The sequence below is a fragment of the Ostrinia nubilalis genome, chromosome 25, assembly GCF_963855985.1.
Source record: "Ostrinia nubilalis chromosome 25, ilOstNubi1.1, whole genome shotgun sequence".
Lineage (NCBI taxonomy): Eukaryota > Metazoa > Arthropoda > Insecta > Lepidoptera > Crambidae > Ostrinia > Ostrinia nubilalis.
Genome location: NC_087112.1, coordinates 2,009,504 through 2,026,694, shown reverse-complemented (window position 1 = coordinate 2,026,694; position 17,191 = coordinate 2,009,504). Strand labels below are relative to the sequence as shown.

General features: G+C 40.4%; 1 protein-coding gene and 1 long non-coding RNA gene across 3 annotated transcripts in view; one reads left to right on the top strand and one right to left on the bottom strand.

Annotated features, from left to right (window-relative positions):
* Positions 1-2,638: 2,638 nt before the first annotated feature.
* The window catches only part of LOC135084059 (microtubule-associated serine/threonine-protein kinase 3), a 41,778-nt gene continuing 27,225 nt past the window's right edge, over positions 2,639-17,191 (top strand). Inside the window, exons 1-10 of the mRNA XM_063978802.1 lie at positions 2,639-2,658; positions 4,331-4,412; positions 5,050-5,154; positions 5,773-5,937; positions 7,484-7,602; positions 8,692-8,838; positions 9,014-9,119; positions 9,580-9,779; positions 10,688-10,758; positions 11,322-11,431. Coding sequence (XP_063834872.1) covers positions 2,639-2,658; positions 4,331-4,412; positions 5,050-5,154; positions 5,773-5,937; positions 7,484-7,602; positions 8,692-8,838; positions 9,014-9,119; positions 9,580-9,779; positions 10,688-10,758; positions 11,322-11,431 — 1,125 coding nt within the window. The remainder of the gene's footprint in view (positions 2,659-4,330; positions 4,413-5,049; positions 5,155-5,772; positions 5,938-7,483; positions 7,603-8,691; positions 8,839-9,013; positions 9,120-9,579; positions 9,780-10,687; positions 10,759-11,321; positions 11,432-17,191) is intronic.
* On the bottom strand, positions 13,004-16,267 carry LOC135084322 (uncharacterized). Of its 2 annotated transcripts, none has more exons than XR_010259820.1 (7): positions 15,779-16,267; positions 14,909-15,119; positions 14,641-14,829; positions 14,277-14,524; positions 14,029-14,200; positions 13,635-13,731; positions 13,004-13,114 (listed from the first exon to the last, which is right to left on the bottom strand). It is a non-coding gene; the product is annotated as an uncharacterized LOC135084322 (long non-coding RNA). The 2 variants fall into 2 exon arrangements; XR_010259821.1 differs by having other exon boundaries at positions 14,909-15,072; positions 15,779-16,265.

Sequence of the window (17,191 nt, the reverse complement as noted above, 5' to 3'; positions counted from 1 at the left end):
CACGGCACGGATGGCACCATCTGGTGCCGTGCAGCGCTAGCGGTCCTCCTCCTATGCCTCCTACGCAAATTCGCGCAGCCGATGCTCCGGGGCAGTAAGTGGGCTCAAGTGCCCCAACAGCAGCTCGCAAGGCAGCGGCATGAACACCTGGGCGTCGCTGTCCGACAGCGGTGGCAGCGGCCACGCGCACGCGCGCGCGCCGTCGCCGCAGAGCCCGGCGCGCCGCGTGCGGAGTCGCAGTCTCAGGTATACATTGACAAATATACGTCATTGTCATTTCAGCGATAGGACGTCCACTGGAACATAGGACTCTCAGAACTGCGGAACATAGGCCTCACCACAAAGCCTGGCGAGACGCGTGCGCAGCAGGAGTCTCAGGTATACATTAACAAATATACGTCATTGCCATTTCAGTCGTAGGACGTCCACTGGAACATAGGCCTCACTACAAAGCCCGGCGCGGCGACTATTCACGTCTATCACACATCAGCATCATCGTTACTGTAGTTAAAGGACATCTACGGCTAGACATAGGCTTCCCCCACAGAGCCCGGCGCGCCGCGTGCGGAGTCGCAGTCTCAGGTATACATTGACAAATATACGTTATTGGCATTTCAGTGATAGGACGTCCACTGGAACATAGGACTCACTACAAAGCCCGGCGCGGCGACTATTCACGTCTATCACACATCAGCATCATCGTTACTGTAGTTAAAGGACATCTACGGCTAGACATAGGCTTCCCCCACAGAGCCCGGCGCGCCGCGTGCGGAGTCGCAGTCTCAGGTATACATTGACAAATATACGTCATTGCCATTTCAGCGATAGGACGTCCAATGGAACATAGGACTCTCGGAACTGCGGAACATAGGCCTCACCACAAAGCCTGGCGAGACGCGTGCGCAGCAGGAGTCTCAGGTATACATTAACAAATATACGTCATTGCCATTTCAGTCGTAGGACGTCCACTGCGGAACATAGGCCTCACTACAAAGCCCGGCGCGGCGACTATTCACGTCTATCACACATCAGCATCATCGTTACTGTAGTTAAAGGACATCTACGGCTAGACATAGGCTTCCCCCACAGAGCCCGGCGCGCCGCGTGCGGAGTCGCAGTCTCAGGTATACATTGACAAATATACGTCATTGCCATTTCAGTCGTAGGACGTCCACTGCTGGAGGCCCAAAGCTTGGCTCGGCGCGCTAGGAGTCTCAGGTAATATGCGTATACGTGCATAATTTTCACTGACATCATTTCAGCTATAGGACATAGCACGGCATGCGCAGGAGTACATATATACCACATATCATCATCGTCGTTATTCTAGCTATAGAACGTTAACTGCTGAATATAGGCTTTCCCCGGAGACTACCGCGTCGCATAAGCAGCTGGAGTCTCAGGTACGATGCGTGTGCAAACATCAGTCATTATATTATTGTCTCAAGCATAAGATATTATTGTCCAGTGCTGGATATAGGCCTCCCCAGGGTCCGACGCGGCGAAGTCTCGGGTATTCACGTCTATCACACATGATCATAAAATCGTTATTTTAGCTATAGAACGTCCACTGCCGGACATCAAGGATTTCCACAAAGATCAGTCATCTTTCAAGCGATTGACCAAAAGATGGACCTCACGCAATGTTATCCCACCTGGAAGTGGCCTGCTTCCTTCAACCTCCATAGCCTTCACTTGTCGGTAAGTGCTCTCCATCCCAGAACTTTTCTACCATATTGCTCCTCTATGCCCACTTCCAGTTTATTTTTTCTAGTGTCAATAGGGCAAACATGGTTTCCTTGGGGAGATGACGCAATGTAAAATGTTATTATTGTTTATTATTAAGTATGTCTTTCTCTCTCACAGTTCCCCATCTCGTTCCCCGGGGGGTGCGGGCGGGAGCGGCGGTGAAGGCGCGCGTGATGACGCAGTTTCGGCCATGTCGTCACTATTTGCCGCACGCTTCCCTGCCGCACAGAAGGCTATGAATGATAAGTGAGTATACACCTTTACAGAATTCGATTGTTAGCCCCAGTTAGCGAAGAAAAAAAGAGACTAGAGATGTGTTTTGAATAATCAATCTGAGGTCCAATTGTGTAAAGCAATCGTATTCATTTGACAGTTCGAAACGTAGGATAAAATCTATTTATCTAAGCGTTTGACAGAATATAGCGTACGTTTTGAACTGTCAAATGAATACGATACCTTTACACAATTGCACCTCAGAACTCCCGAACCAAAGCTGCGTGGTTACTCCGAAAAACGTCATCCGAAGTTTCGTATGTTGCCATCCCTCTCGGACAAAGCGAGATGCCAGTATGAGTGACGGTGACAGATAGACCCGAAACTACGAAAACAGCGTTTCGGAGTAGCCCCCCTGAGGGCAGACGAGACGTTGAAATAACAAAATCTGATTGGTTATAGTTGTTGCAATTCACGAAGGTTAGTGAGCTTTAGGGCTATATTTCACCGGGACACCATGGCGGCGCAACCAGTCGCCGGCTACCAACAAAATGTATACAGCTTTAAAGAGAGTTACTCACCTGGTGTCCGTTTGGTTGCGCAAAGCTGTATACATTTTGTTGGTAGCGGCGACTGGTTGCGCCGCCATGGTGTCCCTGTGAAATATAGCCCTTACATGTGTGATGGCTTGCTACTGTTCGTTTTTCAAGTTTTGATAGGCATTACACTATCGTTGTGTGCATGTATATACCTTAATTCTTTAGAAATTTCCTTAAATGTAAACAAACACTTCTGCACACAATTACACCATAATCACTTACGTGTTCATAATATCATACACATTATTTCACAAGCCCATGAAACCAACTTTATTCTCACGATTATACAAGTTTGGAATCAATCTTTAAACAAATTATTTTAGCAAAATTATGTGAAAGATGAAAATTTGTGAGACTTGTCAAATTGACTTGAAGTTTAAAATTATGTGTTATCTCCATGTTGTCTCTGACACATCAGTGTTGTAACCTGTAAGTCATAGACAATAATCGGTAAATTTATTTCAATTATTCAATTATTTTTATTACTGATTGCATTTATAGCCTGACCAGGAACATAAAAACCCTCGCCATGTTGCGGAAAACTAATGGTACTAATTTCTTTTAATGGCAACAGTAACTGAAAACTTCATTGACATGTCACCTTGCATGTCAGTCTATTGCTGTCAAAGTGTAAACAAACTTTATTTTAAATGTGCGCAATTGGTTTTATGAATTAAATTGCTAAAATATTTTTATAGTCGTGAAAGAAAAGTGGTTCACAATGTGTTAAAGTATTTGTCGAAGAGAAATACTAAGGGTTCGGACAATATTTTCATTGAATAATGTTTCCGACAAAGGTTGTCAAATTGACTGACATGTTTATCGTATAGTACAGTCCACTATGAAAATTAGCTGTGGTTTGTTTCAACTACCTATTTTAAAAATTTTGTCACTTTCTAAGTGTTGAATTTTATGAGATTGGGAAAGAAGTACCGAGTTTGAAGCGTTCATGAGCAGACATTGCAGTTGAATATTCAAGTTCTGAATTTGATTATTGATGAATAATAAAATAAATCTACTAGCTCGATTGATGGTTTCATTTAATTTATTTAAATCAGGTTACCTATAATAATATTTTTTCGTAAATTTATGAAAATATCAAATTAGCCCGTAATCCTGAATCCTGATACATAAAGTTAGCCTATTAATTTAACACAGGTACGACTGTACTCAGTGTTGCACTATCAAATGCAATTGACGCGCCTCTATGCCAGGGTTTTTATGTTCCTGGTCAGGCTATAAATAGATTTAAATAGGGTCTTAATCAACAATGTATTTTTTCTTCATTGAATGTACTACTAATTGTTTAATGCATTGCTTTATAAAGCATTATAAATTATTTCTATAGGTACGTAAGTACTACAATAATTTCAATCCGCGATTAACGAGAGGTTTTCTCGTCTCACTAGGGCACAGATTAAAAATGTTTTAATGTCAGTTGGCCATATTTGTTTACATTTAGGGAAATTTCTAAAGAATCCGACTTTACGTACGTACACACACAAGTAAAGCTCACTCGACTTTGTGAGTTGCAAGAACTATACTCAAAACGCATCTTCTTTCGTCTGTTCTCTTCTATGTTTCGGTGGAAACCGAGTCTCAATCTAGCTCTGAATTATTACTATCCAACGTATCAAATTTACCTCAAAATAGTACATTTGGCTAATGTATGTTGAACTTTATTACATTAATGTAAGATTCAAAGTCCATTGACGTGTCTTAGGTTGAGATCAAAATGTTATGGTATTTATGTAAGACTTCTCTTCCAGACTGAGATCCCTAATCGAGGAGGTGACCGAGTTAGATAAGAAACCAGACCGACCGCCTATAGAGAGATTTGTTCAGAGACAGGTAATCTCAGGACTTTCTGGATTTATAACACAGGGTGCACTTGATTTTACAGGCTTACATAATGTATCATATGTAATATTATTGGTTAAGTAAATTTTATTTGACTTAGATGCTTATTAAGGTTCGGCCAAACCAACGCGATCACACGCGATCAGCCGGCGTGCAGCGATGGCGATCAATGCATTTAAGTCTGGTCGCCATCGCTGCACGCCGGCTGATCGCGTTGGTTTGGCCGAACCTTACTGCTTCAAATAAGGTTGGGTAATTTTCAAAACATAATTTTATGTTCATTACTTCATTAATTCAAACTCCATTATTTAAGCACATGTTATATGTACGCTATTTAGCAAAACATACTTGTCAAAAGCCTTCAAAGCATTCACATTTCATTCTCTGTCGAAGTGAACGTTTTACCAATATTAACTTTGTGAAACTTTTCAATATAAAAACATCGCAAAAACTTTATTTAGTGAAGTAAATTTTGTATGTCACTATTACACCTTACCTATATAAATCACTTTCAATCATCCACTAATCGAATCCACAACTCAACACTATATTTTCCAAATCTTTATTTTATTACACATATTGAATTTAATTAATTTATGTTTCATTTGTTTTAATTTTCTGTGTACAGGTACTGGAAATGGCCCGCGATTGCTTGCACAAGTCTGAATCGAAACAAGTCACCAGCAGCTATTTCTACGATATGGCCGACAGCTTAGACCGACTTTTGGCTGAGGTAACGTTAATTAATAACAAAAATACATTACAGACATAGCTCTTAGTGATTGCAAGACCTTAAGAAAGTGAACAGTAATTTAGAAAACAACATGTTGGGCGCCAAAATGTGAAATCGTTTTTTGAACTGATAAAACGTTCATTTAAGCTTTATTAAAAGTTTACTCACTAAATTATGTTCGCGATAACAGACACGATATAGGAGTATAATTTTAAAGATGTATCAGAAAGCTACATGTTGGGCGTCAATATTTTGAAGCGTCCGAAGCAACTGAATTTAACGTTCGGTGTATAATAACGTAACCTCTGGTGGATGAGGTTGAATCTTCCATCTGTCCACCTTAGGCAAATTGGAGAGGGTCTGCTCTGCAGTGAAGACTAAAGGACGTAGCACATTTATCAACCCGGAAAGGGATCGTAACCGTATCAACTCGAGGCGGTCAGTATTCTTTGTAGGAAACTCCATACTGCAACGCACATTTATCCGGACCGCCTCACCTTGCGGTTGACAGCGCGTGAAAGGTGATGACAGCTCGCGAAAGGCGATACGGTGTTGATCCCTTTCCGAGTTGATAAGTCTGCTATGAGCTTTAATAAACTGGTGATTTGTGGTTGTTAGACGCGCGAGAAGTCATCAGAAGCGGGCGCGCAAGTGGCTCCTCTAGTGACGCGGCTGGTGCTGGCAATGGCGCGGCCGGCGCGGCTTTTGGAGTGCCTGGAGTTCGACCCGGAGCGGTTCTACCGGCTGCTGGAGGCGTGCGAGGGCCACGCGAGGCATCTGCAGGTGTGTGTCTGTAGGTCAAGTTACTAGAAGGACATGAGAGGATGCGAGGTAGATTCGAGTCATTAGAGAGACACGCCAGGTAGATTGGAGAGCAGTGGTTCTTAACCGGTGGTCCGCGGACCACTGGTGGTCCCTGGAGGCATTCCAAGTGGTCCACGAAGTGCACTTGCACACCTTGGTCAAAACCACTTTTAACTGATTTTTGCAATCAAACTGGTTTACATTTGACCGATTATGATTATGAGGTGGTCCCTGACAAGACAGAAATTTGGTAAAATGGTCCCTCATGACTTAAAGGTTAAGAACCACTGCACTAGAGGAACACGAACGGTAGGCTCGAGTTACTAGAGGGCCACGCGAGGCATCTGCAGGTACAGACGCGATAGAAGTCATCAGAAGCGGGCGAGCAAGTGGCTCCTTTAGTGACGCGGCTGCTGGAGCGCCTGGAGTTCGACCCGGAGCGCTTCTACCGGCTGTGCGGCGTGCGAGGGCCACGCGAGGCATCTGCAGGTGTGTGACGTAGGCTCGAACCACTAGAGAGACACGCGCGGTAGATTGGAGTCACTAGAGGAACACCCACGGTAGGCTCGAGTTACTAGAAGGCTATGAGCGCTATCTGCAGACACAGACGCGATAGAAGACGTCAGAAGCGGGCGCGCAAGTGGCGTCGCTGGTGATGTGAGAGTAAGAGATTGCTAATTCCTGTGGCACGAGATGGCCAGCTGTCTGCTTTTCCCCCTTTCCCCCATGAAAAATACAGACTAGACCCCCAGGATTTTAGAATCCTCGGAGGTAAAATGGCTGCCACTCCCGACGATGATGGCCCTGGCAATACATTTCACGTTGAGGACTGACGAAAATATTATTAAGCCGGAAGAAAATGAGTAGGTTCCGATGAAGTGTCAGGGGTTATCAGATGAGAGAAATTTTCAAACAAATCGAAAATATTTATTTGTGAAACATAGGTGCAATAAGTAGGCCATTGGATAGGGCCCTCGCCTACGGCAACTTTTTGTAGCGATGCAGTCGCGCTGCTGTAGCGCGTTAGTAGCGCGTTGGCATCACTTCTGTAGTGCGTTGCAAATGCGACTAACGCGCGTTAGTAGCGATACAGTCGCCGTGGGCGAGAGCCCTTAAATTATGCAGATTTTTTTAAATCAACAACGAGGAAACTCTTGGCCTGTATCTCACCTGACGGTAAGTGACGATCAGGCCGAAGGTGGACGCGAGCTTCTCCCGGAATCCTCAACCACGGAGGAACTGGCTATCTTACCTCTAACTGCCGCAATACAACAATTCTGTTAACATTGTTGTTATGGCGACAGACTTACTCGTAGGTAAGATGGTGGTAGCTAGCCAGGCGGACTTAAAACAAGCCCTAACACCAACCAAACTGAACAGAAAAATCTGCCCCCACTGGGAATCGAATCCGGGACCTCTGCGGCTGAATCAGGTGGTCTTACCACTAGCCCACAGAGGCGGTTCTATTGCGGATTTCTCTCTTTCTCCCCCAAGGACCGTTTGTAATAACTCCTTCTTTCTCCAGGGCTTAACAACAGACATCCCTCAGTACATCATCCACAAACTAGGGCTCTCCCGCGACCCGCTGGCCGAGTTACACGCGCCGCCGCCACCGCCTCCGCCGCAGAACATATCGCCCAACAAGTGAGTGCACCTTATTTAGTTGGAATAGGTGTTATTTTGCTAAAAATGTGTAACCTTTGTGTTGACTGTAAAATTCTGAAATCTCTTTTTATTGTGAGCAATGAGGGCTATCGTTTTAGCGCTCACCAGTTAGCGCCACTGTAGAGTAAGGTCCTGTCACTTGCTAGTAGCGAAGACAGTGGCGCCAACTGGTGAGCGCTAAAGTGGTAGGAGGACTATCGTATTTGCACTCATCAAGATGGCGCCACTGTAGAGTAAGGTCCTGTCAATCGCCAGGGTTGCCAACTGTTAAGTATAAAAACGATAGCCCTCATTGAAAAGGGACGGCAACGCCTGTAAATCCAGAATCTACAGTCCGACATCTAATGAAACCCAAACAGCGAAGGTTAAATAGCTTACTATCTTGGAACCACCAACGAATTTAATAAGAAAAATATAGGAGGAGTTTGGAATATAATTTCGACTGCTTTCTGTTGCAAAGCGGGAGACAGAGACCTTCAAAGAATGAGATAACATCACGAAAATACATGGGTGATAGAAAATTATTAATATTTAGTTAATACCTCATATACTCCCCTCCCTTCTTTCCACTACCATGTTACTGACCTTATTGTCAAATTAATTTGTGCCCTTGAAAAAGTGGCTGACGATAGTGACTGAGTTTCTTGCGCTACTTCTCAGTACTGACCCATTTATTGTCCCGAAGCAGTTAATAAGAAGGTAGGGTTAATACAAAGTGCTTTTTATTACTTAGCTAGCTTACTATTTTATTTATTTTACCAATGGTCCGTGACCCTCACTCGGCATGGGGCACACTGAAAACCAGCGCCGTGACCTTCGTCACCGTGGGCCACGGCATATGCTGAGTGGGGTCCCGTTGCAGTGGGCATCTTGTTGGTGAATGGGTGGCACTGCTCAGTTTACTCTTGTTTTTATTTTATTTTTTTCTTCTTCCATTATTATGTGCCACTGTCATGTCTATGTAATTGCCTGTATTTGTGTGATGTCCATTGTAATAAATGTATCTTTCTTTCTTTCTTTCTTTTAAAAGCCGACTTGCAAAAATCAAATGAGTTTTATTGTCTTCAGAACCCGCGGCCGCCAGTCGCCGCCCGGCGCGCCCGGATCCATCAACGGAGCGCCGCCGTCGGAAAACGACTACCAAGTCATCAAGCTGATCTCAAACGGCGCCTACGGGGCCGTGTATCTCGTCAAACACAAGCAGACCAGGCAGAGGTGAGTTCTTTTGAAAAGTTCTGCAATTATCCCATAGAACTTTGAGGTGTTTTGCGACTTTATTGGAGTTTGTAAAGTTCACACACACAATTGAAAATTGGAGACTCTGATTAATATTTTTCCTATCATATCATCATAATTAGGCTTCTTATTAAGTGTTTACTTTTCAATTCAGGTATGCGATGAAAAAGATAAGCAAAAACAACCTGATCCTTCGAAACCAAGTGGAGCAAGCGTTCGCGGAAAGAGATATACTCAGTTTTGCTGACAATCCTTTCGTGGTAAGTTTTGCTGTGGCTGTGATGCACTATTATTCTACAATGTATTAAAAATCATGCTATAGTAATACAGGGTGGAAACGATAAGTGATCTCACTCGATAAAAGATATCTTAAACCTGGTTACTGATCCTGAAAGTGCTTCACGAGCTCTATCAAATGTTATCAATATCAAAATTTAGCGTGGATTAGCGGGGAGTTGCGCCGAATTTCGTCAGTGTGTGCGTGCGCGCCGCATACGTATTGGCGCGCTCACATACAAATCCCGCTCGGTGCGTTTCTATGAAGGTGACCTACTCATTTGTATTTACTCTGGTAATAGGTTACAGAATAATAATCTGGAAAAATTTTCCAGGTTCCATACATTCAGTACAGCCAGCCTGTATACCTTTAGTCTTATTGTCGCCTAGAATCGTTATAACTGCAGTCCAAACAAAAAATAAACATATCTAATCTTCATCCAGGTGACAATGTACTGTTCTTTCGAGACGAAGCGCCACCTCTGCCTGATACTGGAGTTCGTAGAAGGCGGCGACTGCGGCACCCTATTGCGCGCTGGCCCGTTACCCGCAGATATGGCGCGACACTACTTCGCTGAGGCAGTGCTAGCCGTGGAATACTTGCACTCTTATGGCATCGTGCACCGAGACCTGAAGCCTGACAAGTGAGTAAATGACACATCATCATCATTTCAGCCACAGGACGTCCACTCCTGAACAAAGGCCTCTCCCAATGACTTCCACATCGCACGGTTGGTATAGATCGATTCATCCACGAAGACGCGCCTCACCAATTTTTGGTCGAGGGAAGCGCGGTGTGCGGGGAGTTTTATCCGAGCAATCCGAGCGTCATTATTGTAGTGTGCGTGTGCACTCATGGATCATTTAGCGTGTGCCGATAACACTCAAATATTAGCGGAAGAATGGTGGGGCGCGTCTTCGTGGATGAAACGATCTATTATAGCAGTCTGCATCCAGCGGCTTCCTGCTACCTAAAGGATGACGTACGTATATAGATATATCCACCCATGTGACTATGGCTCGTACGAGACGAAGCGCCACCTCTGCCTGATACTAGAGTTCGTAGAAGGCGGCGACTGCGGTACTTTATTGCGCGCCGGCCATCTACCGGCAGATATGGCGCGACATTACTTCGCTGAAGCAGTGCTAGCCGTGGAATACTTGCACTCTTATGGCATCGTGCACCGAGACTTGAAGCCTGACAAGTGAGTGATGAAAACGTAGACGTATACGAGCACGTACACGTAACATACTCACGCACGTTGAAGAAATTTTATTTTAGCACATAAATTATCACGTACAATCCTTTTATGTTGATGTGGGATGATTTCAGTTAGGCGATGTTAACGAATTGCAATTGGGCGAAACTAGTCCCAATAATATAAATGCGACAGTTTGAGACTGAGAAAAAATCGATAGATATGTCGATAGGATTTAACTATGGGACATCTCTATAACTATCAAACTACGAAAACTACGAAACGTCACAGGAATCATCTTAGTTGATAAATACTAGCTTTCTATAAAATACTAAATTCTAATTGGTTTTCAGCTTGCTCATCACCGCTACGGGCCACATCAAACTGACCGACTTCGGGCTCAGCAAAATGGGTTTAATGTCACGTAAGTTGTTTTCAAAAACTTCTGCTTAATAATTATTTTAACGAAAATGCTAAAGTTAAAGTTTTGTACCCTTTGGACCTCTGTACATTTTGGACCTCTGTACCCTTTGGACCTCTGTACCTTTTGAACCTCTGTACCTTTTGAACCTCTGTACCTTTTGAACCTCTGTACCCTTTGAACCTCTGTACCCTTTGGACCTCTGTACCTTTTGAACCTCTGTACCTTTTGGACCTCTGTACCCTTTGGACCACTGTACCCTTTGGACCGTTGTACCCTTTGGACCTCTGTACCCTTTGGACCTCTGTACCCTTTGGACCTCTGTACCCTTTGAACCTTTGTACCTTTTAGACCTCTGTACCTTTTGGACCTCTGTACCTTTTATGCCCGTTTTCACCATCAATCCCTAATTTTTAAGTGACCCTATGGTAACAAATAACAGGAATTTTGTATACATAGGGGTTAGAAATTAGGAATTTTGTATAAATGTACAGAGGTTTAAAATGGGCATTAAACCTCTGTACATTTAGGGTCTCTTTAAATGCTAAACCTGTATTCTTGCGCAGTGGCAACAAACTTATACGAAGAGTACGCGGATCGGGAGGCGCGACAGTTCTCGGATAAGCAAGTGTGCGGCACTCCTGAATACATCGCGCCAGAGGTCATACTGCGGCAGGTAATGATATCATCATTTCAGCCACAGAACGTCAATTGCTGAACATAGGCTTCTACCAATGATATCCACGGGTATTTTTTTTGAAATCTTGTGTGTGAGAGACTGGTGCCTGATATAGGCTTCAAAGAAACCCGTATTTCAGGTCACCTACATTATTGTAGGTCAATATACATTATTGTTATCAATCTTTTGACTTTGAATCATTAGATCATTTAATCTTATTCCACTGTGATAGCCATCATGATTATCAGGTCAAATGACTAAATAGTCTCCACTACAGAAGCACGACCCTCTCTAATTTTGATTTTGACTTGGATTTTTTTGAATAAATTGGATTTGGACTATACTCCTCACACCCTGGCCAGACGGGTTGAGGAGGGGTCCATATTCGGTTGCATAAAAAATATTGTCATAATTTAAGAGTGCATAAAGTTTTTTGGCATACTCATCATTTCGCATAACGTTCATACAGAATAAATGATAAGGCATATTTTTATTTGCCATAACCACTTTTATTATAATAATATTTTAGTATATATTTTTTCTGTATTCTCGTTTTTTTAATAACGATTTCTACGCATCACATTTATTGGCATCTAAACCAATGCCATAAATATTACCATTCATAATATACAAAATACCATAATGTTAACAAATATAAATAGACAAGCATGCATGCAAACAAGCATGCAAGCAAGCAGCAAGCATGCAAGCAAGCAGCAAGCATGCAATCAAGCAGCAAGCACGCAAGCATGCAAGCAAGGATGCAAGCAAGCAAGCATGCAAGCAAGCAAGCATGCAAGCAAGCAGCAAGGAACCATGCATGCAAGCAAGGATGCAAGCAAGCAAGCATGCAAGCATGCAAGCATGCAAACAAGCAAGCATGCAAGCAAGCATTAGGATTGCCTTATCTCCGGCGCTGCGGGAAGTGCGGTCCTTCCGCTCTGGCGTAACATATACCCGGCATGCCATCCCAGATAACAATTTAAACTTGAATCTGACTTGCAGTAAGTTTGATGTATCAAAAATGAAGCTTTGTTTCAAATTTGCCATGGCAAGTATATAAACTTGAGGCAAGTTTAAATCAAACTTTCTAGTTTCCGAGCGACAAACTTGCATTAATGTGTTTCTATAAAGTATATGCAAGTTTGCCTTAACAAACTTGCATTATGTCTGCTTCTATAAATTATATGTAAGTTTGCCTTAACAAACTTGCATTATGTCTGCTTCTACAGGGTGTTAGGTAAATGGGTATATGAGCCGACACTAGCCCATGTTAACATGAGCATATAAATGGTATGGTGAAGTCAGAAAATTGATATCTTCATTTTAATTATTTTAATTTTCATACAAATCGGATTTTATAAAATTTATTTTGTATGAAAATGTAAAAAAATAAAATGATGACATCAAATTTCTGACTTCACCATACCATTTATATGCCCATGTTAACATGGGCTAGTGTCGGCTCATATACCCATTTACCTAACACCCTGTATAAATAATATGTAAGTTTGCCTTAACAAACTTGCAATGAATATGCATGTTTGACATTAAATAAAACAACAAACATAACATATATTTTTTTATTATTTATACTTTTATCTTATCTTACTTTAAATGAGAAAAAATCGGTTTCATGGTCGCCGCTATTGGTTTTTTTCTTTATTTTGTGTTTCTGCTCTGAAACAAAAAGAAACAAGTATATTTACCACAGGTTAAGACATTATTTTACATTTAATTGTATAAGTTTCTGTACTACTAACAAAATTATGAACTATGTCTGAAATAAATATATTTATAGTAATCCTTAAAAACTACTATAAGGGTAAGGGGTTATTAGTTAAAATTCTGAAAGGAGCACATCTAAAATTTGTAAATCACTAGGTACATAGTATAAAAGAAAGTCGCTGTCTGTCTGTCCCTTGTGTAATAATAATGTAATATATGTATAACTAGCGACCCGCCCCGGATTCGTATGGGGTTCTATTATATAACCTTTCTCATAAATCCCTCTAACTATTGTTGAAAACCGCATCAAAATCCGTTGCATAGTTTTAAAGATTTAAGCATATGTATATAGGAACAGACAGCGACAGCAACTTTGTTTTATACATATGTATAATACATGTACCCGTGTGAAGCCGGGGCGGGTCGCTAGTGTAAAATAAAATACATCTAATGTAAATAAATTAAATCTTACCTTCTTGAAAGTCTAACTTTAGCTTGATTTAGCCAATCACTTATAATTTCTTTTAGACTGTCTTCAGTTACATCTTCGTTGATTTTTCTACATATTTCTGAAAAATAAAATAGAAATAATTAACACTAACAAACACGAATGATTCAGAAAATAATAGTAGTAGGTATATTGAGAGATATACAGGTGTATCTTAATGAATTCATTGGCAACCTTGCAGGGGGAAGCTCAGACCATCATTATGAACAACTTTATTTTCGTGATCAGTTTTTGTATGAAAACAGGAAAAATTGGTCATAGGAAAAGTTCATAATGATGGTCTGAGCCACCCCCTGCAAGGTTGCCTATGAATTCATTTACACCCTGTATAAGTTTGTAATAAAATAAAGGTACTTACGAAAGATTAATTTATAGGTTTCTGTACTCATAAATGACTTTTTATTCGAATTTTTCATCTGTTTCCCAGTTAACGAATACAACTCGGCTACATCATCTAGAATTATTCGTCTCAACATATTAGTCGTAAGGCTTCTTACATTTCTGCCGCCAATACCAGACAAAAATGACATCTGAAATTTAATTAAAGTAGCATTAGAATGTTTTCATAGAATAATAAAATTTGCCCTGTGTTTAAGTATTTAATACTATTGCCTGTATTCTTGTTTATTTTTAAATGGTCATCGAAATTATTAAAACTTGCAATATCTTTACTGGTAGACTTGCCAAAAGTTCTGAAAGACCTGCATTGTCATCTGTTGGTGAAAATGTTTCTTCGGACCTAGCTAACGGTAAATCCAATTTTCTATTGATTTCAGCCATTTGGTTAGCTAGGTCTGACACAATCTGAATCATATGACTCTGCTGTATAGCATATTGCTTGTTTGTAATGCACTCTGTAACAAATAAAAAAACATGGAAAAGTCATAACTAAAACAAGTGAAAATATGAAATTTTGTCGCATTGCATCTTTGACGAGAGAAGCTCATTGCATGTTATAAAAACCTGTTACCTGATTGGCAGTTAACAGCTTTGAGTTGTGTTTGCTTGGCCTCTTTAGAACCGGAGGTGACTGGGTAATTTACAGCAGACATTATGTCCACTGTCACTTCATTTGTAACATCATTTTCTGCTTCGTCTGAGTCCAAATTTCAGGTTTCTTCCGCTTTTTTTAAATGTAATCGTGCTTCGCCATAAGTTTCTGAAATAAATAAAAAAGTCTCACAATAGTAGAATCTAGTTATAACTTAGCAATACAAAAATAAAGAAAATTATTTTACCATAACTTTTAAGTATTTTTATTTGATATTGTGACCATGTTGCTTCAGGTGCAGGCATCTTCTTCAAGTTTGTTTTTGATTTCTTCAGTGCATACATTAGGGTAATAACAAGTGTTGGTATCTTAACCACTTTGATGAAACTATGCCAGGAGCATCATCTTCATCTAAAAATGTAAACAAAAAAAATTTTTTTGATTCCATTATGCAAAGTCTGAAACCAAATAACACTATTAATTATAATTATATTATATAATAATAGATAGGTATGTAGGAGGAAATTTATGTTACCTTTGCTAAGACATAACTAACAATTTTAAGAATTAAACGAGGTAGGATAAAAGTACATGATAAGGTGGATAGGATGTTTAGGGGGTATTTTATATTTACATTTACAATTTTGAAGTGCTATGAGTGTAGCATTTTCATAGCAACATGATAATTATTGAAAGGAAAAAAAAAACATACGGGTCGAATTGAGAACCTCCTCCTTTTTTTAAAGTCGGTTGAAAACTATGACTTTTCCATCAATGTCAGTCACTGTACAGCAATTAATTTATTTTATTTGAGGATATTTGTTAATTTTAGACGTTCTATTTATGTATTATTTTCCAATTGCAGTGCAAGACAGGGTCCACGATGTACATTTACAACTTACAATAACACCTTTCTGTTACACATAGATAATTAGAAATAGATATTGAGTAATATGCATAACTAAACAGGATCGAACATGCAGGAACTATTTAGGGTTAGGAACACTTGGAACACGTTGCCTGGGTTTGAAAGTAGGTAAATAAGGTTTAAGGGATAGATATGAACTACATAATTATCATTAATTCTGTTTGTAAAAGTAAAAATAAATGAACTAACCTTTAATCTTCAGCACGTCACGCGTCCAATTCGCACAACAGAAGCGTTTATTAAATAAAACACCGTGCAAAACAAAAAACCTTGTAGGTTCTACGTTCTACCACTGATTTTGTGCACTGCAAAACACAGATTAGAAGAGAGTATGCTGCAAAAGTGCAAAACACTTGGCTGTTTTTTCTTCCGGAACCGGAAGTTTTTGTTTTCTTTTTTATGGCTTCGGGCGAGTGACGTTGGCGTATGACCACTAGTGATTATTTATTTGCTCCATGCGTATGACAGTTTAACGCAAGTTTGTAACAAACAAAAAACAAACTTGATACTTCATCTTTGAAACATAGCGCAAAATGCAAACTTGCTTCAAAATTAAAAAAGCCTTGAAACATCATACCTAAATCAAAAAGCTTACAGCAATATTGCCACAAACTTGATTTGTCATATTTGACGTGACAATCTAATTTCAAATAAAAATCATGTTTGCAGCAAGTTCGCTTGCTATCTGGGATGCTCGCTTCCGCAGCATATATGTTACAGCGAGCGAGGACCGCACTCCCTCCGCGCCTCCGGCTTTTAAATTACACTCTAGTATAGGGCAGACTAGTACCACGTGGAAGAGACCACGGCCAGTCGGGATCTACATAATTCCAGACCAGGCAAGCTTATTTTTGTAAAAGAAATGTGAACTGTATAATATGTGCGTTATAATAGATAAGAGGGATTTGAGATCAAACATAATGTATTTTCACGAGCTTAAGTTTTCTAAGAGACAGGTCAAAAATTAACAACAAAAATGACAATGACACAGAGAATTTAGTTTTTACAAATCTACAGGCCGAAAGAGTATAAAGGTGGAAGGAGGATCGTTCGCAACATCACAAATACATAATAATTTACTCTTCAATGTTGGTTGCTCTTATAGACAATATTTATGACTTTAAATTTTATAAATAATTACATTATGTTTATCGTATTTTATTAAAAACAAACTTTAGGAATATAAAAATTATGTTCTTTACATTTATGATTATTTAAATTATGGTATTGAAAATTAGAGAAAGTTATTATTATGCCTAAGAAACCATTATGCATTTAGAAAACTATGCATATCAAAGTTTATGCGAAAAGACTTTATGCAAATACTGTTATGCCAAACTAAATTATGATGAAAAATGTTATGCGTCTGAGAGGGCACCCGTTGAGGAGGCATGATGTTCGCTCATTTGTCACTTATTAGCATTTATTTATATGACGAATCTACTCGTATAAGGGTTCCGTTTTTTGCCTTTTGGCTACGGAACACTAGAAATAATTGTCCTATTTTTTTGCTTTACAAGCCACCTTTGCTATGTGGGTGGTATTGTGTTTCCTGCGATACTTCATCTCGCATCGTTTTTGTCACGTTGTGTACTATTAATT